A 20,880-nucleotide genomic window follows, 5' to 3' on the forward strand; every position below is an offset into this window, starting at 1 on the left:
TACCGTAGGAAAAGAATAAGAAGACAGAAGTCTACGGGATATCTGAAACTTTTTAGCCAGGTGTTTCCAAGCAGAGGTGGGGATAGAATCCAGCTCCTCTGAAGCAGGAAAGGAGGCAGCCTGCCTTTGAACCTTGGCCCGTTTCCTCCACGTTTAATACCTGTCGGATTGCTAAAATCAACGCCTCTATGCCCTGGGACAAAGGTTCTGGATCCTCCTGGACCTATTCCTCCCCGGAATCATGAAACTCACCCTATTCTAAAGGGGGCATATCCTCATCCTCCGAGTCACCCGACTGTAGGACTGAGGGTAACAGCCTCTTATTGGGAACCTGTGGGGAAGTCCCCGCGGAAGGGAAATGGGACATCATGGCTTTTGTGAGCCCCTTCACGATTTAGCTAGTGAACGAGCCCAGGCTGGTTCAGAGGGAGAAATAGTAGACGTCTGAGATCTGGAAACCGCTCTTTCTTTACGAGAAGCCTCCAGCTCTGCAGACAGGTGTGACATAACAGAAGTGAACTATGCCGCCCAAGTCGGCTGTTCCTGTATCTGGGGTGAGCCCTGTGTAAACTTTTCTGCACAGTTCTTGCAAGAAAAGGACTTGTGAGCCTTTGATCCCCTTACAGCCATGGTACACAAACACTAACATACAAACAATATTTTAGAGGACAGTGTTAAGTTGGCACACATCTAAAGATTATCTGTCCAACCAGCCAACTAGTTGATTGGTTGGAATGAAAATGTGGTAAGGTATGAAAGCAAATGACTATCTGCAATTTGCTTCCAAACACCAGAAAATGGACAAACACTGTTTAAACAAATTGATTAGATCAAATATTTAACAAACTTGTCTGAACAACCATTTTCTTTTTATGGCATTCTGGAGCAAATTGCTGATTATTTACTCCCATACGTTACCAGATTTTCATTCACACCAACTAGTTGGCTGGTTGGACAGAATCTTAATGCTGGGTACACACTGGCCGATCAATTGATCGCCCAATATATCGTGCCCCCGTCGGCCAGTGTGTACAGACAATATGTCCGAACAACGTCGTTCAGACATATCGCATTGGCTGTGCTGCACAGCCAATGAACAGTTATATCTGCAGACATATCTGTGCATCGGCAAGTGTGTACAAGCGATCAGCCGATTACCCGTACACAGGGGTGCAGAGAGGGAGGAAGCCGCGAGCAGGTACTACTTACGTGTCCGGCACAGCTCCCCATCCACAGCTGCACTGGGAGACTGTCCGGGGCGGCTAAAGCAGCAGCCCGAGAAGTCTCCTATGCCAAAAGGGGAGGAGCGATCACACTGAATGCGCCCCCCATTGGCTGTGCGCCGGGCTAAGGGGCACACAGCGCCCTCCTCCCCAACACTGCAAATAAATTTTTTCTCCAAAGGGGGCGTGGCCATACAGGCCGTGATTAGGCCACGCCCCTACCCGCTGCAGCATGCAGATGATGGTCATTCAGTGTGTATGAACGATCATCATCTGATCACTTGATCTGCAGATATATCTGTCAGGTGTGTACCCACCTTTAGATGTGTAGCCAGCTAAGAATAGAGACTGAGATATCATATAGAGAGGAAGGAGATCAGGACAGAGAGTGGGCAGCCACATCCGCCCAAATAGCGCTGTTAGCAGTGCCAAAAGTGCTGTGTACAATCACAGCAGTAATATCTACACTGTGCTCCTATCTAGCCTAAACTCCACTGATACACAAATCCTGGGGAGGCTGTCTCAGTGCTGCTGTTCAGCGCAGCTAGCAGCACGAAATGGCCGTCGGCTGTGATTCTAGAAGTGCAGGGGCAGCTGGGAGCAAGAAGCAGAACTCTGCGTTAGGCTCCGTCCCCCGCTATTGCACCCGGTTTAAATGCTGTATATGGTGCTCTGCGGACTGCCCTGCTAGAAAACACTGCCGTTGTGTGCCTGGCAACCCCGCTAATCAGGGAGCCAGGCTATACTCACAGTAACTGCCAAGGCTGTCTGTGGAGGTGAGGCTAATGGGAGACCGCGACGTGCACCACATGCAGTGCGTCCTGGTCAACCCCGGAGCCAGTGGTCTCTGTAGCAGAGGACCCTTGCACAAGCCGCTGCGATAGGGTCCCCACGGCAGCTCTGTCGCAGACAGGCAGGGGCAGTAGCTGCCTGTCATGTCCTCAATGCTTGTATCCACATTTTCTTTAACTATATTAAACTAAACTATGCCTGTTAAGATATGCCCAAAGTAAGACCAGGTCCCTTGGGCACAATACTAAGACTGGCTTGTAGGGGTGGAGGAGATAGTCACTTTCTAAATTTAAAGTGCCAGCTCCTGGTTAGCACACATCTATACCCCACTGTTGTGAGACTCCTGTGTCCCCTAGCAGATGAAGGAGAAAAGGTTTATAAGTTTTGAGGTCAAGCTAAAGGCTAAAAAGCAGCTGATAGATGGCATATTGAGGCTTTGGGATGATGTACTGACACCATGAGAGCAATAATTCTATTGATCATATATTTTGCCTGTGATAGTAGAAATAGTCAAGCCACTGCTATGTAACAATGCATTTTGTTGAATACACATTATAAAAAATGCTGTATGCTTGCAGTAATTTTTGTAGTTCACAATGCTCAGTTTAATAAAATTGTTAAAATAAAATTAACCAAAGTGTGTAGTTTCATAATGCTGCTTGAGATTTAACATATGCAAGGCTTTATGTGGGGGATAGTTGGAGTCAAAATGGCAAACAATAAGTGGGAAAGGCGAATGGTAATGTGAAGACATGGAGAGATGATCCTGTGTACAGACACATACAGTATATCAAATACATGGCCATTATACAGTGCATACTTTTATTGGACCAAAAATGCAAAGTAGTAGAGCATATTACTGCATCCAGATGCAAAATAATGTACCATAATGTCCTTCCACAGTCCTTGCGGTGGTGACATGGCCGCAGTAGCTGTTGTAAGGCAATCTCCAGTCAGCCACCTTGCTCAACACAATACCCGCAGCTCTGCTCCATATGGCTGGTAGTGAAAAGGACCGTACCCATCCCTACAATTAATGTTGAAATAGGGACTTTTTTTTTTTTTTTTTTTACAAGCACACAAGTGGGAGAGGCTAAAGGTAACATGAGTAAATGGAGTAATGACAGTGTGCAAGTATACAGTATATGATGTACCAAGTACATAGCAATTGTAACCAACAGTAAATTGGTTGCAACTAATCTACAAAGCAGTAGACGCACATTATTGTAACTGGAAGCACAATAGTGTACATACTGCACTTGCAGTGGTGACCGTATCCCCACCAGTGGCTGCTAGACCGCACTCTGTCTCAGTAGTATAGTGCATCCACTGTAAATTGATAAACAGAAAATTTTATGTGCCATTAGGTATCAGCAAGCTATAAGCTTTATCTACAGAGGTTACTCAGAACATGACAAAACATGTGGGCATAAAAGGCACCTTAAACAAACTGGATTGCATAAATGTGAAAAGTTTTATTTAAAAAAAAAACCCCACCATACCTACTGTATGACAACGTTATAGTGGTTAAGAATGATTTCAGCAAGACAGTAGAGAATGATGCACAGACTGTTTGGATTTCATTGTTGTTTATTTAGGAGTGAAGGAGATATTGCCAGACATGCCAGAGACATTTCACATTGAAGGGCCTGAAGCTAAATATTTTCCTGTATCAATCCACATATCCTTTGGGCACAATGCATGGGCAAAAATTAAAAAATAAAAATATGCCAATATAAATCTGTGCAAAAAAAACTTTTTCTTTAATACCATACTTGGACTTAATATTTCACAAGATACAGCAGTTATTTCCTATTCCACGCACGCGGAGTTAATACTATGTGGAGAAACATCTGTCTTGACGATTATAACATCGTGCTAATTATGAACTCGCCATACCACTGTGATAAATGGCGTGGGGAGCACCATTTTAAAAGCATTGCAGGCCCTTTGGGTACATAGGATTTAAGTCCATTTGTCTTAAAATCCATTTATAGCACTCTGATTACTAATTTGCTGATAAACGACAATGGAAGGTGGTTTCTCCCCAGCCACAGAAGGGTAGAAACAGGAGACATGATAGGAAAGAATAATCCAATTAAAGTTATTGTAGGCCTGTAGAAAACATCCTTCTTGAAGAGTCCATTGTAACAGTACGGTGCATTTCTCCCAGTATGATGGACCTGTAGAAAAGTGGCCTACTAGCACTACCGCTTCTTTTGCTCAAAACAAAACAAAAACCTAAATAGAAGAGGTAAGTGTATTCATCGTCCTGATCTATGCTGATGGTACAGGCCTTCACGCCGTGCTGAGTAGATCTTGTAATGCCTTCTGCTGAACTGCAGTCAGCTGCGAGACACATTCTGTGAACAGTCCTCCAGAAGCCTACAACAAGCAAGACAATTACAATGAGTGTAAACACAGCACATTTCCCCAGCAATAATGGTTTAACTTGTAGAAGGGAAACTACATTTTTTAAATTTATACGATTTCTGAACTATATGAATTTAGATTGTACATTTATTTTAAATATCCCAGACAATAACTACTACACAAAAGAATGAAGCTAAACACACCTATTTTTTTGTGTTTTTTATTAAATGCTCTCTCTCTCAGGGGTTCTCAAATCCAGTTCAAGTACCCCCACAGGTCATGTTTGGATGATTTTTGTTATCATGATCAGGTGAGTTATCTATGTTGCCGATACAGTAATTATCCCACCTGCTTCCACAGACAGATACCCACACATCATGACCTGTTAGTGGTAAATGAGCATAGTGATTGAGGCTCTAGTTAACCATTATAAAGCTTTTAAAACGAACAATGTCACCTTTCACAAATATGCACCCTCTTTAAATTTAACTAGATGAACCTACCTGAACTTGTCGAACTACATTAGCAAGTCGCTTGCCACAAACGTCTTCATTTTTAATTGATTCATGGACACCGCCATCTGCTATAATACTAAATATTTTGGGTAAATTTGAATTGTTGGGTCCTAGCACAATAGGGTTGTTACTGTGAAAGGAGGAGACAAAAATCATCATGCTTGATCACTGAAATTCTTGATTAATAGCTGCAGACATCTTCCTATATCTTTCTTTTTTATCTTTATTACGAAGATCAATATATTACAATACTTTAAAACAGTATATTAATTCGATAAATTAACATGTCTTCATTTTCTTAAGTTAAATTTGATCACCATACAATATAACACGTAATAAACATCATATTTCTAATCATTCTGAGACGATTGTGCTTACATTGCATTAGTTCTCTCATCTCTTACCACTTTAGTTTGTTAGCGTAGACTGATTCGGTACAATAGACATACATGGTGAACCTTCAACAGATTCTATTTATCCTTCAGGGTATCAATACCGGCTCTTTCTGCATAGTTATTTGGGTTTCAAACTAATGTGTTACATAAAAGCATTTATGGATTTGTACTTTAGTGTGTGGACAAAATATCTATAAAGCTCTCCCAAGTTTCAAAGAGTTGTTTCACCCTTTTTGCCCTTTAAAGTGAGGCTTACGTCCATTCCATACGGAAGATGTTAAACAATTCCACCCTGAAAAGTCAACGTTGGGGGAGCATCATGCGTCCACATCTGGAGTATTAGCTTTTTAGATCCCTTTTGAATTCGAAAACCTTCAGGTAATATTCCAAACACAGCCCAATTTGAAAGGGGGCTCACAAAATCGTGCACTGTAAATTGCCAGACTTCAAACCAAAATTTCTTAATTTTAGGACATTGCCATAGACAGCAGTATAAGTCGGCATATAGGCCTTACACTTATGGCATCTGTTGTCATTCGATAATCCTATATAAAAATGCCTTTTAGGAGATAAGTATGATTTATGGTATAAGTTATAAAATATTTCTGTACAAGTTATTTCTGGGATGATGCGAGAAGAATCGGTCAGAGACTAACAATTCATCTAAGGTTAATTTGGCAAAATGATGTAACAATTTTGTGGTCCCCGTATTTGTTTTGCCATAGTCTAGTGGGGTATGTAGTAGATTATAGTGAATAGATAGCTTATCTAACTGGATTCTGTTGCTGTAATAATCGATCCAATAGGTTGGATAGATCTTCCTGCTTTAACCTACAAGATATAGATGCTACAGTGTTGAGCCTGTAGGAATGCAAAATTGTGTGAAATAAGCTCCCCATATTTGGATCTAGCTTGTACGTATGTAAGCGGTTTCCCGGAGGTAATATCCATAAGATGGCCGATATTTAGAATTCCCCCTGACCTCCAAAAGCCTTTGACACTTATGAAATGCTTGTAATTTTACTTCAGTATACCATAGTAACCTCTGACAAAAAGGTCTAACACTGAAGCAGCAAAATTTGTGAAAACCAATACTTGTCATTCTCAAAACTTTTGGCCATGGCTGTAGACATTAGTATAGGTTTATTCCAGTTTACCTCTATATCTTTTTGACGTAACAAAAAACCTACAAGGTGTGTGTGTGTCTCAAGAATTCTTGTTCCAGTGTGGTATCTGTATAAACATGCGAATTGTGGATCCAGTCTCTAAGGTGGCAAAATTGATTTCAAGACCAGAAACAAAATCAAATTGTTTATTTTATTCATCAGGGGTCCTAGTAATTTTTTTGGATTTGAGAGATACAACAAAAGATAGTCGGCAAATGCCGATATTTTAATGGTCCTGTCACCAATCCGAATCCCCTCTACCACTGACCATGATTGGATCATGCGTAACATTAAATCCAATACTAGGATGAAAATAAGGGGGACAATGGGCATCCCTGTCTTGTTCCATGAAACATCTCAACCTTTTCTCCTCGCAGTTAATTAACAAAGATTGAAATGTAAAAAAAAAAATTAACCAGGGCTCTAAAATCTGCTCCAAAGCCTCGGCAATTCAAAAATCTCATAAATAGTGCCAAGAGACTGTCGAACGTTTTTTGTGCGTAAAATCTAAGAAGCATATTAGAATGTGCTGAGTTGACTTGTAGCGATGACGCTGTCACTGCCGCAACTGCAGTCCGAATACCCCTCACCGAATGACGGCCTTGCACAAAGCCCAGCTGATGTTCTGTTAGCAGTACAGACAACATACCCTGGAGGTGAGTTGCCATGATTTTAGCCAATATTTTAAAGTCCCTATAAGATGAAGGCGACAATGTCTTTCCCTGGTTTCAGAATCAAAATTGTGTAGGCCTCGTTGAATGAGGGGTATATTGGCTGCAGTCTATGGATTAAACTCTACAGTTCAAGAAGAGTAGGGGCTAACTCATTCTTGAGTGCTTTATAATATTCTGTTAAGAAACCGCCCGGACCAGAAGATTATGAAGTGGCATCTTTAAGACAGCCTCAGAAATCTCATCTGTGATATCTGCCTCCAACAATTCACACTGTGACTGAGTTCCAGGAGTCTGGCCTCATTAAGTAAATCCACAAGTAATTCCTGGCTACATATATATTTCAGAAAAATAAGATTGAAATGTTATCTCGGAAGATTTCGTTATGATGTGATCAAGGCTATCACCCTTGAGGGACAGAATATGGTTTTTATGCCTCACTGGTCTGGACATGTTTGCCAGGAGTGATCCTACGCGGTTTCCCCACCTAAAAAGATTACCAAAATCAATATTCAGTTTGGCTTGTGATAGTAGATAACTAATAATTGGCACATCTGTTGATATCTCTCCAATAACTCAGGGCACAGGTGGTCCATGTATTCACGATATCCAAGAGAGACCTCTCTACTGAGTTATATTTTTCGTTGCTTGGCCACATGATATGATCTCCCCTCGTAATACCACCTTAGAGGCTTCCCAAAATAATATAGGATTATCCCTCTGCTTGCTATTATTTTCAGCATATTCCTTCCACTTATTCCGGAGAAACTGTTGAAAATTATCTGATTGGTATAGATAAGCCGGGACTCTCCATAGTCTGGATCTTTCACCAGTCTGTGGGGTGCATATGGAGACTAGGACCATGGCATGGCCAGATATTAAAATATCAGATATGACTCGATAGAACATGTGGGATTAGATGACTTGACAATAGAATGTAATCGATTCGTGAAAAGGAGTGATGGACTCCTGAATGGAACGTATATGTTCTGTTTTATTAATTAATCTCCATGGGTCCACTATCCCTAACTCCATTGTTAGTTTATAGATGGGGTTTCTAATGGGTACATTAGGTGTTATAGTTGTGTGTAATCTAAGCTTGGGTCCACGACCGCATTAAAAACTCCGCCCATAATTAAATTATCAATTTCTCGACTAAGGATAAGTTGCTTTACCTGTACCTAGTGTCCTGAATTTGTAAATCTATTTGTCACTGATCCCCAAGGGGAGATATATACTATTTCCTTGACAGTAAATATTATAGGTTTAGCTAAAACTATGGCAAAGCCTCTTGATTTTGTATGGTACGATGCAGTCAAGCAGTGCCCAATCCATGTGTCCCGCAATGTTAGGGCATCTCCGCTTCCATCTTGTTTCCTGTAGGTATACAATATCCGAGCCAGAGAGTTTTATATGTTGGATAACTTTTTTACATTTTATTGGGGAGTTTAATCCACTAACATTCCAGGATGATACAGTTAGTTGAGGTTGCCTGACAGCAGATGACATGTTTCCATGTATGTGTGGTGTATTCACCCTATCCCCTCCACGAGAGGTTTAAAACACTGAAAGTAACCCAATCTGCTTCAGCTCAACCCGTCCCAGTGAGCAGGTGAATAATCCATTAAACACTTGGCGATATTCCATATACGCCTTTTTCTGCAAAATAGTCTCAGATTACAACTGCCTCTAAAGCAAAAGATTGATCATATTGTGAATTAGATCTTGCTTCAACTCCTTTTCAATTTTCCTCTATGCTATTGCTTAAATATTGCCCCCCGTCTTTCACCTAGGGGCAATAGAGACCATTTTTTAGTGAATACATGTAATAGCTAGAAACAAAGCACCACATTTACAATCATTGTACTTTGATAGCATTTTTATACTACATATCTTTTCCCTAGTCCAGTACGCAAAATATACAGTCATCTCCGCCAACATTATATAAGTGTTTTACAGTGATATGTTCATTTGTGACATTCCATCTTAAAATTAAAAAAACTAAACCCATATTTATAAAGTAACGTCCTTATAAAAGTGCAGAAAAGGTATGATTCAATATAAAAAAAATTCACAAACATTTAATATAAGAAACGTTGGCAGGCCCCCCGATCCCTGCCCAATATTCAGTCAGGAGATGTGCATTCCTGCCGCCATATTCCTTGATTTTACCACTTATCTGTGTACCAAAGTGACCAAACATTTTACAAGTGTAGTGTTCATTAATGATCTAATTTTACCTGGTCTCCAATATTTCACTAGGGCTTTTAACTATAGGGCTTAATTGATCAGTTGGTATTAGAAGGCCCTTTAGGAGTATGTTTAGGATCAAAAAACTGCTCAGCTTCTGCAGGCTCAGTGAAAATGTGTGATTGACCATTTTAAATCACCCTAAAGTTTAGCAGGGTACAGTAAGGTAAACCTCTTATTTTGTTCTGCTAAGAAATTACAGATGGGAACAAATTCTCTGCGCTTTTGTGATACCACAGTAGAGTAATCCTGAAATATCCGGATTGCCTGACCATCTATTTTTAATTGAATATTTTGTCGAAAGGCCACTAATATCAGCTCTTACTATAAAGTCCAAAAATGTGGCTATAACTGGGCGTGGTTTAGTCTCTGCTCCTTCCTTTAGGAAGGTCTAATGCCTGGACAACTAATTGTACCATGAGTTCTGAGAGACTCATATCTGCTACTTCCTCTGGCACACCAATAAAATGAAGGTTATTGTGACAATTCCTATTTTCAAGATCATCTAATTTCTCAGAAAACTGTTGCAATTGGTGCTCCTGGGCTTCCACTGTTTTTTGTAGAGTTAATATGAAATACTCTGTCATCGAGCATCTGTTCTGCTTCTATGATTCTATTGGACTGCTCCTCAAGTTTCATTAATTCATTATCTACCAATTTTTTAATTGGGTCTAATTTTGCATCCAACTTCTCCTCCAATTTCTCTTCTATCATAAGCAGTAGAATTTAGTATTGGTTACATGTTCTTGATTAGATGGAAAACCACTAGGGGTAGATTCCCCCATGCAATGGACAATTTGGATGGGAAGGAGCTTGTCTTGGGATAATGGTTTTATTTTTACCCATAGCTTGCTGGCCAGTTATTGTTGATTCCCTTGGCATTGTTTTGGAAACTTATTTATCCATGCCCATCTGGGCCACCCTACATTCAAAATATAACCATAGATTATATTTATATAGTTACATTTATGTGGGACCTCAAATAAAGTGTGTACCCTTTTGGGTGTTTATACACAGATAACTGGATATCCTGTGCCACTTCCGCTTATTGGTACATTTATTTATTAACAGTTTCTTATATAGCGCAGCATATTCCGTTGCGCTTTACAATTGTCAACATTGATAGAACAAAACTGGGTAATAACAGACAGATATATAGGTAGGAAGGCCCTCTCTTTGTATTGCCTCAACTAATGGTTAGCAAACCTCTGATGTTACTAATCTAAAGTGCAGCAAAAATTATACCAATTTATGTCTACTTAGACAAGTAAATATAGTTAGCATACACCGCTGTGATTCACAGCTCAAAAGAAAATTCCAAACATTTATGTCCATAGGAACATTTGTTTTTAATAGTTCTCCACAACCAATGATGCCCCTGATCTGCTGGCCCAAAGTTCTATGAGTGGTACTAGCCCTGATTACTTCCGCATTTTATTCATTATTTGAAAAAAAATTGAATCCCAGTATCCAGGTCTATATACGGGGGCACCTGGCCCTTCACAGTGCATGGGTGTATAAACCACTTCACCCCCTCAGAAGATCCAAAAGAAAGGAAAACTCCAATAAAATCACAAAGTTACACCATATACATGGGAGACACTCAAAATCGATCTCACCCCAAGTTGGCTGTGAAGGAGAAAAAAAAAAAAAAAAAAAGTTAGATAGTCTGTCCAAAAACCTTACCACAGCCAAGTAGTAAGGGGGTAAGAAATGCTATCCGCGGCCACCAGCTATTATGAGGCAGAGAGGAACAACATGATTCTCCCGTCTCACCGAGTAGTGTCACAACCAAACTCCACCAGGAGATCACAAGTATCCTTTTCAGCAGCAAAGGCACCGAATCTCCACCAACAACTTCTCCAGGAACCAGCAGCTCGGGCCCCTCCGGACTCCAGGACAGCCTGTCAAGACTAGGAACTGCAGCGCATCAGCACGGTAAGTCCAGCAGTCAAGCAGGTAATGGCGGGCTCTGTGTCCGTGAGTGTCTGAACAGCCGTCAGGGGGTTCTACTCTTCAGAGTACCGCCCAGCCACTCCACCAACCTCTTCCCGGGGACATCAGGAACCGCAGATCTAAAACCAGCAGCATGGCCCCTCCAGACTGCAGCACAGTCCATCAAGACCAGGAACTCCAGCGCATCAGCATGGTAAGTCCAGCAGTCAGATGGGTAATGGCGGTCTCTATGCTCCCGACCACTAGCACGCAGCTTTCACAGGGCAACAAAACGCGTGCAGGGAGGTGTCTTCACCGATATTCCTGGGTTGAAGGCAGCAGCATACACTCACGGAAGCGACACCTGCCATGCATCTTACCACGTGGTGGCCCGACTATGGGCCAAACTCCGGGGAACATGGCTCCAAGCACTGGCCACCAATTGCTACGGCAACATACATACACCCCCCCCCCCCCACGATGCTCGGGAGGGGAAACCGTCCGAACAAACATGCAGAAAAGATTCCAAAATGCAACGATAGCTGCAGCAAAGAGCGAAGCTCAACTAAAATGTGGCCATCCAGATGCGCCACCCACCGGAAGTCAGCTTCCTTATATCTTTCAAACTTTGCACCAAATACAATATCTACCCAAACTACATACATACAATAATTACCCAAAAGTAGTTTAAATTATTTAAACAGCATAATAAGCAAAATACTAACTGTAGTCTGGAAGCATTAATGGACATCAGTATGGATTTATTTATCAGTGTTGCGCAACTTCATTACTATGGTGCAGCACTCTGTGTACAGAGTTTGGTAGTAGATTTATACCTTTCTATGAGGTCACAAAGGAAGTTAAAAGTATGGACTGCTTCTTCTTTATCCTCATGTAACGGCAGCCATGAAAGCCAATGAGGGAGGACCTCCTCCACATTGACACAGTCAGGTCTGAATTTCATGATTTTTCCTACAGCTGAGATGCAGTTCTCCGTTGCATTGACATTCTCTTTGGTTTTGGAGTCAGGTGCCTGGATTACACCAACAAGAAGTGGAAGCGCTTCTATAAACAAACAGAAAACAGACTGTAAAATACTTGTTTCGAGAAATGTTTACAGTACACCCATACAGAAACCGCATACCTGTGCAGAAAGGATGATAATTATCACCACCAAATTGTGCCATTACACCAATGCCATAAGCAGCCGCCTGTCGAACCTCTGGACTGTTATCACAGATAGACTGTAGCAGAGGTCTCAGGAAGTACTCAACATATTTGAAGGAAGTGGGGCTGCAATGCTCAATAATGTCATCAAAGATACAGAGCCCCCACTGTCTGTCTGGCCAGGGCCGGTGAGGACACTGGAAGGGATTAGAGAATATAAAACATGTAAAGGACCTTCAGAAATGTTTAATACCATGCAGCTTTACAAAAGTCAGAGACAAAAAAAGGCTGGAGCTGCATAGCTCCCTATAGGTTTTCCTATAAAACTCTGAATCATATATAAATTAACTGATCAGCAAGTTATGGTGAACTTTATATGTAACAAAGTATAAAATACAGCTACGGAGATTTAGGACAACTAATCATAGCATGGTGAAAATCTGCCCTGTGCAGGCCCCACCCCCTGAACATGTGACATGATGTCACGAGAGGACAGGGCCACCTAGACCAGGATGAACTGGAGTGCCCAGAGTGACCCTACAGACTGTTTTAGACACACTGCAAGCCAAGTGCAGGTACCGGCTGCACATCCCTGGATACGGCACTGCAACTAATTTTAATGTAGGAGGAAAACGCTACCTGTTGCAAGTAGCAACTGAGCAGGATAAGATCCCTAACATTTTAACAAAATATTTGACCAGAAAGTAACAACTCAGATATAAACAGAAAAAAACAAAGCCAAACTTACAATCAAATTAACAATTAATGGCAGTAATTGTTCAAACCACGGCAAAACCTTTTCTTTGTAGCTGCTAAATATAGAGTGCAAAATGTCTGCTACTTTAGTCAATATGTAAACATCATTGTCGTCCTGTGGAGAAAAAAAAAAAAAGTAGTGTTATTAGTGTGTAAAGTGGTGCTGCTACATATCACAAAAATGCAGCACTTCTACTGCAAGTTTAAATGTCCCACACTGAAAGCAAATTCACTATATACGAGGGCGGTTCAATAAGTAAGGTAAAAATAACTTGTGTATTGTTCTCTATTTCATTCTAATTTCCTGCCAGCCCGGAGAATGTAAGACCATTGGTTCTTAAACTCGGTCCTTGGGACCCCACAAAGGTCACGTTTTCCAGGTCACCCAGAAGGATGCACAGGTGTATTCATTACTCACTGACACATTTTATAAGATTCACAGGTGGAGCGAATTATTTCACTTGTGATTCTGTGAGGAGACCTGGAAAAACATGCAGTGTTTGGGGTCCGGAGGACCGAGCTTGAGAACCTGTGATGTAGACCACTGCTTCCCCTCACTACCATTAGACAGTCATACTGTCCCATCATCAATTGTAATGGTGCGTACACGGTATGTTTATGAACAATCACTATATCGTTCAATGATAAATCATTCATACCGTTCATTTTTATGCAGCGATCGATCAACGAACGACCAACGATGCGCGTTCCAGCATGGGCAATAACGATCTCTATGGTCGTCTGTACATGCAGGCCAACTTGGACGATTTCATCACGATTGTGGCAGGATGACTTCACTGAAAGATATCCATCATAGATATCTTTCAGTGTGTACACCCAATATAGTTTGTCGATGCACTACAGAAAAGTTCAAGGGAAATCGTTCAGAGATATCGTTGGTTGTGCAGATCGTATAGTTTGTACCCAGCTTAAGACAGCGGGGCTGGTGGAAAAATGGTCAAACATTGAGGTGCCTAGTGTGATCAGCTTTCTACGTCTGCAGGGCACATCAGCAGCTCAAATTAATCGCTAAATTGTAGAGGTGTACAGTGATTACATCATGTCACAGAAACCGGTTTGGTGCACTGCCTTTGATAACGGCAGGAAAAACGTTCAAAACGAGCGTCGATCTGGCCAACCAAGCACGTCCACGGCAATTTGTGCGGTACTGAAAGTCTGATTCAGGAAGAGAGATGCATTTGAGTCAGTGATATTGCTGATGAACTGAACATGGTTACTGCGCACATTGTTCATGAGTAACTGGGGTACAGGAAAAAGTGTTCGTGCTGGGTACCGAAACAACTCACAGGTGGTCACAAAACCAGAATGGGATTGTCTCTTGTGCACTTGACAATACCTTGTGAAGGGAGTGCAGTTCCTGCAGCGTATTGTTACAGGCGATGGTACGTGTGACACCAAAGACGAAGCAAGCATCCATGACATGGAAACAAGCATTGTCCCCACCTTCAAAGAAATTCGAAACAACTCCATTAGCAAATGTGGTCATGGCGACTGTTTTGGGACCACAAAAGCACGCTTCTTGATTATTTCCTCACCAAGGGAGATACTGTGAATGCTGTCAGCAATTGTGACAGATTTTGATGAATTGCCCTCTGCAAGCGGTTCAAACTACCTAGGTTGCTGCGAACAGACGTTTTATTGCCATGCGATAATGCCAGTCCACACTCAGCCAACTGCATGCTTGAGTTATGGCACTAACATTGGGAGGTACTGGACCATCGCTCCTACAGCCCTGACCTGGCACAGCAATTTTCATCTCTTTGAACCATTGAAGAAGCACCTCTGTGGAAGGTGATTTGCAACCAGCTGTGAAGTTCAGCAAGCTGTCATTGTCCTGGCTTCAAGCGTTTGACACGGATTTCTTCTATGCCGGGGTAGATGCTTTGGTGTACTGTTGGAACAAATGCTCCGACACGTATTGGGACTATGTGGAAAAATAATCTGTACCAAGACCATACTACTGATTATATGTATATGTAAGAATTCAATAAATTTACGCAGAGAGGTCTTGTTACCTTAATTATTAAACCACCCGCGTACAAACCTACATCCCAAGCTTACAAAACCAGATTCCTTGGCCCATATTACCAGATAAATAACCTAACAAGCATGTACACCACATGGATTTAGAAATAAGCATAGAAAAATAAAATGAAAGGTTTGATTTTCAAAATTGGAACGGCAACTCTCATAATTTCAACAGTCAAGATCTTTAGAAAAGGTAAAACATACTTCATCCTGCAAGGACTCCTCAACTTCTTCATCGTAGTCTTCATCTTGCCTTTTCACTAAAGTTAAAAAAATGTTAATTAAGAAAATCTATTTACCAATATCACAATCTGTAACATTTCAGGATATATCAAATACATTTTCCCATTACCAAGATCTTTGAGAAACCTTCTTGCTTGTGAGGGGTGGAAACATTTGTGCGGTTAGTGACCAAGAGGCCTATGTATCAAGCCATTTTTTTACATAAAATTATGCATCGCTCCTATGTACTAATAGCACTCCTATGTACTAATAGCACTTTGCCGCAGATTTCACAGAAATCTCCGGCAAAGTGCTAATTAGCACTTCAGATCGCAGTCCCCATTATTATCAATGGGGACTACGATCTGTCCCCTATGTACTAAAATCCAAAAAGCGAAGCTTCTTGGATTTAGCCATGGTAGTTTACACCATCTTCAGATGGTGTAAACTACTGTTTGTCTATGGGGGATCCCTGGGGGAGGAGAGGTGATCTTTTGATCAATCCCTCGCAGCTCATGGCCAGTTCCGGAAGGTGACGCTGTGCGCATGCGCAGTGTTAGCTTCCCCCGGGGAAGTCTTCACTTCTGTGAAAGTCTTCTCCCAAATGTCGGGGATATAACTCACTGGGACAGTGCTTACCGCAACCGCTGTCCCTGTGAGTACCCGGTAGTACATAGCCTGGATATTTTCATTGAAAATTCATATAATCCCGGCGAGATGGAACGTTAATCTCGGCAGTGCCACGATTTATACATAGGCCCCCAAGTAAGATATTCCACCACTCAAGTGAAACTGTTTAACCAGGCCAACGCCACAACACTTCTGTCAGTCAGGAGAATGTACAATTATTCATTTCATGTACACTTGTGGTATTTCTGGTTATGGAACAAGCCATGAAAAGGTAAATCAACACACTCCAGTTGCTAATGGCGTTAACAGTGTAGAAACTTTAAATGATAATATTTTATCAATGTATATGGAAGACTGAAATCGCAAGTGTGTATTCTGGATGTAGATATTCTATACATATGACATGAAGGTGATCACCGGACAATATCTTCTAGGGCAGCTCTTGACGTGGCTCCCCTGACTGCTTCCTCTGATAGGCGCACGGCTGTTCAGAGGAAGCTCGTCCTTCGTTGCAGCAGTCTGCTCCGCTCCAGAGTCATGACCAGGTGACGTCACTCCGCAAACAGGAGGCGAAGCTCAACTTGTGACTGAACCTGCAGCCTCGACAAGCTGTGAGGGTTTTTCATTTTATTTATTCATTTTGTTTGTGACATGTGGGGGTGCTGGAGTGAGAGGGAGTGTGGGGGGGAAGGTGGATGGAGATGCAGTTTTACCTGTTCTATGGTAAAACTACATTAAAAGAGGGGACTCTCCTCTTTCAAACAAGAGTGTCCTCATCTTTTTAAGTGCCAAAGTGGGGGAGATATAGGGACTAAAAGTTCCTTCACCATTTATCCACCCCTAAAGTCCCTTTCCCCATTTATCACATTAGGATCCTCCGCCCAAACCACTGCACTCCCCACCTGGTGGGGAAGAGGACAACTTTATGCTGTGGAGAAGAGGGAAACATGGTGTGGTACTGTATTATCATGTCGACAGTCGTCATTCAGCATGTCTACCATCTAGTGTACACAGATAGGTCAACATGATCAAATTGATAAACATTTGAGAGAAAAATAAAAAAAAAGGATTTTCCAGCACCTGAAGAAATAATGCCAGTGGTTAATGAGGTAATACTATCACAGTGGTTCTCAACCCCAGTACAAGTAGCCCCCCTCCCCCAACAGGTCATGATTTGTGTATTTCTTTAATCATTCACAGCTGAGTTCATCTATGTTGCTAAGTCAGTAATTATCCCACCTGCTTCCACAGACAGAAATTCTCAAGACATGACCTGTTTAGGGTACCTAAGGGTTGAAGAGGAGAACCACTGCTGTATCACTTCTCAATGTATTCAAATTTAAGTACAGGTTGAGTCTCCCATATCCAAATACTCCGAAATACGGAATAATTTTTGCATGACCGAGATAATGAAACCTTTGATTTTTGATGGTTCAATGTACACAAACTTTGTCTAAGGCACAAATTAAAAATATTGTACAAAATTACCTTCAGGCATTCTGTATAAGGTGTATATGAAACATAAATGAATTTCATTTCTGTACACAAACTTTGCTTGAGCCATAAAAATTATTGAAAATATTGTATAAAATTACCTGCAGGCTATGTGTATAAGGTGTATATAACACAAATGCATTCTGTGTGTATATTGGGGTCCCATTCACAATATATTTCATTATGATATACAAATATTCCAAGATACGGAATATTCCGTTATCCAAAATGCCCCTGGTCCCAAGCATTTTGGATATGGGAGACTCAACCTGTATATAGATAATCTACAGAGACTAAATTGAGCAGATACTGATAAGGATAGTCTAAGTGGAAGTCAGCTATTTAACTTGTGCACTTATACAACTTATGATAGAAGGCTAGCCACCAACTAGCAAAAAGTGTTGCAAAACCCTATGCTTTAATGTATGTTAATATTCACTACCAACACCCTCCAACAGCTTCTGTAAATATACCTTGTCTCAGTTCCTGGTTTTTAAAGTGCTCTTCTAATTTGCTTTTGAGGATGCCTCCAAGTTCTTCAAAGTGTTCATTGTTTAGACAGCCATCTCCCATCACCTCAATACACTGCCAAAATATATTGTAAAACAGATTAAAAACCAAAAACCTTAAACACTAGCCTACAGTAGAGTACAGAAAAACAAACTAAATCTTGAAACATTTAAATATATGCAAAGAAAAGTTTGACATCACATGTTATGCTCGTCTCTGCTTGTAAAGCTGGGTACACACGTAAAGATTTTCTGTCCAACCATCAACTAGTTGATTGGTTGGAATGAAAATCTGGTAAGGTATGAAAGGAAATGACAATCAGCAATTTGCTCCCAAACGCCGGAAATGGACAAAAACTGTTATCGAACGAATTATTTAGATCAAACATTTAACAAACTTGTCTGACGACCATTTTCATCTGTTTTCTGACATTTAAAAGCAAATTGCTGATCATCAGTTACTCCCATACATTACCAGATTTAATTCCAACCCATCAACTAGTTGGATGGTTGGACAGAAAATCTTTATGTATGTATGCAGCTTAAGTCCCTTATGTGTTTTAAGATTCATTAGGTTGCCTGTAGCATACTTCAATAAAAATGAATTCCTGATACTACTGATCATTTCAAATCAAATTGCATTTGAGGTTCAAGTGCTTAAATGAAGTGTTTTTAAAGAAAAGAAATGAACAAACTTTACCTTGGCAAAAGAGTGCATTATTTCTGACAGAACATCTGAATCTGGCTCTGTTCCAATTCCTTTGATGAGTGCATCACACATAAAGTGCCACATTTGTGTCAGGTAGTCAGGGCCACGTACCCTGGCACACTCCAACAACAGTGGCATGGACTCTGCAGCAGCAACTCTTACACGTACAATGGCGTTAAGGAGAAACAGGCAGGCTTCTTGTATCTTTTTACACGAATCACAGAGCACTTCAGTTGTACAAGATTGACATCAACAATACCAGAACAGGTTTCAAAGTATTTTACACTATATAATTGTCAAGTTTAGCAGCAACTGTTTAAAAAGGATATCATCATGAAAATAAAACTTAAGCAGAGGAACCATTAGTTTTACCACTTGTTCAGTATATTCCACAAATCCTTCCTTCAGTTCTTTAGCATAACAAACCTGCATGTATAAAACAGGAAAGTATTATATACAAAAATCATAGTTCAATATCAGTCAAGAAATTTCCATACAATTCTCCTAATTTCACCGCCACATACAAGCAAACCATAACCTGATGAGTGGAGAAGAGGCAGGGGACCCTTGAAAACTGCACTAAAGAGTGACTGCTTCCCATCCCCAAAGGCTGGCGTTTGTTTCCCTATAGTTCAATCCCAAATGACGAAGCTGTGATCCTTATAGTGTCTGCTGCCCTTCAGTTACCAGAGGAGCGACTTATGGAATTAAGGAGACAGTCTGATAAACTGAAAAACATACTGTACCTGTTTAGTTTCAAATTTTAGTTAGATCTGGTACACCCCTGAATTGAATCCTGCAATTACACCACATGAAAGGTAGAGACTAACCAACCTAAGAAAAGTGTACAGACACTTGTCTGAGCTAACAGGGACTTCACAAGTCCCTGAATAGAGTGGAATTTAGCATCGGGTGGGGGGAACCTGCAGGGAAGGTCTCACAGTAAAGATCCCATGGAGGAGTGCTACGTCTGGGAGCAAAAATGGTCAGAAAATAACTTCACCTGATAAGTTTAGCCTACTCTGGGCTGAACACATCTTTTCTGAGAATGGCAGAGACCACAGAGCTCTCAGACTCAATGTCGGTTTCCGAGATATTAAAGCAGAGCATCCGGTACTATCCAAAGCCGAACCTCTACCATGCCTTTCATGGCTCATGAATTCATCAGTTTACACCCGAGGCCAGGGAGCTGTTCTGACCATCTCTCTACGAACATGCCAAGGCTAAAACAGTTCCGTGCAAGTTAACTTGAGAATGGTTGCAACCTTACAGTTCACTCCAACCTTAAAAAGCTGCAGCGCAGGCATATGGATAGCTGCACAATGTGGGCAACTTCCTTGGGAGACAATTCCCATCTAGCCATATCCTCACTAGGGAGAGGAGAGAGTATGTAATCTGTAAAACCTGGAACGTGTTCCCATAGTCCATGCTGTACCACGTAAATAATTTAAATGGTGGGAAGAACAGAAAGAAATCAGTTTTACCAACCACTGAAACAATGACTTCTCAGGAGCCAGAGACATCTGGTTCATGGCCCACACTACAAATATCAACTGCCTGCCTTCTAGAGAAATCTTCCCAACTGAGGTTCCCATCTATGTGCAGGTGAGAATTGCTTGCTGATCCTTTGATTTAAAAAAAAAAGTGTCCTTGAATGCAGAAACTAGTTAAGAACCTAAAGCGTGGAATCCTACCTCTCCTGTTACTGAAATCTATCTGGCATTTGTACTATGTTTGGAGATCCAGTGGCGGCCATCTTAAATTTCTACTGACATGATTCACCTGTTTAATAAATGATGTTGCAATTACATTTTTGATTGAGAAATCAACAAGGACTTTGCTCATAAACCAGATATCAACAGCTAGGGCTCGGAAACCTGCAGAAAGCTGCCACCAGCTGAAAAGAGTTTATAAGATATACTAGTTTAACATTTGTTTACATTGACTTCATCCTAAACTGGCAAAAGCTATTTCACACGTACAGATGTGTCCTCACTTGTCTTTGCTGCAGTTGCGCCAAACAG

At 41.2% G+C, this 20,880-nt stretch overlaps 1 protein-coding gene across 1 annotated transcript in view; it reads right to left on the reverse strand.

Annotated features, from left to right (window-relative positions):
• Window positions 1-3,587: 3,587 nt before the first annotated feature.
• The window catches only part of IPO5 (importin 5), a 98,425-nt gene continuing 81,132 nt past the window's right edge, over window positions 3,588-20,880 (reverse strand). The window contains exons 18-26 of the mRNA XM_088458816.1: window positions 19,186-19,282; window positions 18,848-19,020; window positions 18,112-18,223; window positions 15,497-15,552; window positions 13,236-13,358; window positions 12,465-12,684; window positions 12,157-12,385; window positions 4,892-5,033; window positions 3,588-4,400 (exon numbers count right to left, since the gene is read on the reverse strand). Of these exons, the coding sequence (XP_088314942.1) occupies window positions 4,314-4,400; window positions 4,892-5,033; window positions 12,157-12,385; window positions 12,465-12,684; window positions 13,236-13,358; window positions 15,497-15,552; window positions 18,112-18,223; window positions 18,848-19,020; window positions 19,186-19,282 (1,239 nt within the window). The 3' untranslated portion in view covers window positions 3,588-4,313. The remainder of the gene's footprint in view (window positions 4,401-4,891; window positions 5,034-12,156; window positions 12,386-12,464; window positions 12,685-13,235; window positions 13,359-15,496; window positions 15,553-18,111; window positions 18,224-18,847; window positions 19,021-19,185; window positions 19,283-20,880) is intronic.

This window comes from Taudactylus pleione, unplaced genomic scaffold, assembly GCF_031769625.1.
Source record: "Taudactylus pleione unplaced genomic scaffold, aTauple2 ptg000041l, whole genome shotgun sequence".
Classification (NCBI taxonomy): domain Eukaryota; kingdom Metazoa; phylum Chordata; class Amphibia; order Anura; family Myobatrachidae; genus Taudactylus; species Taudactylus pleione.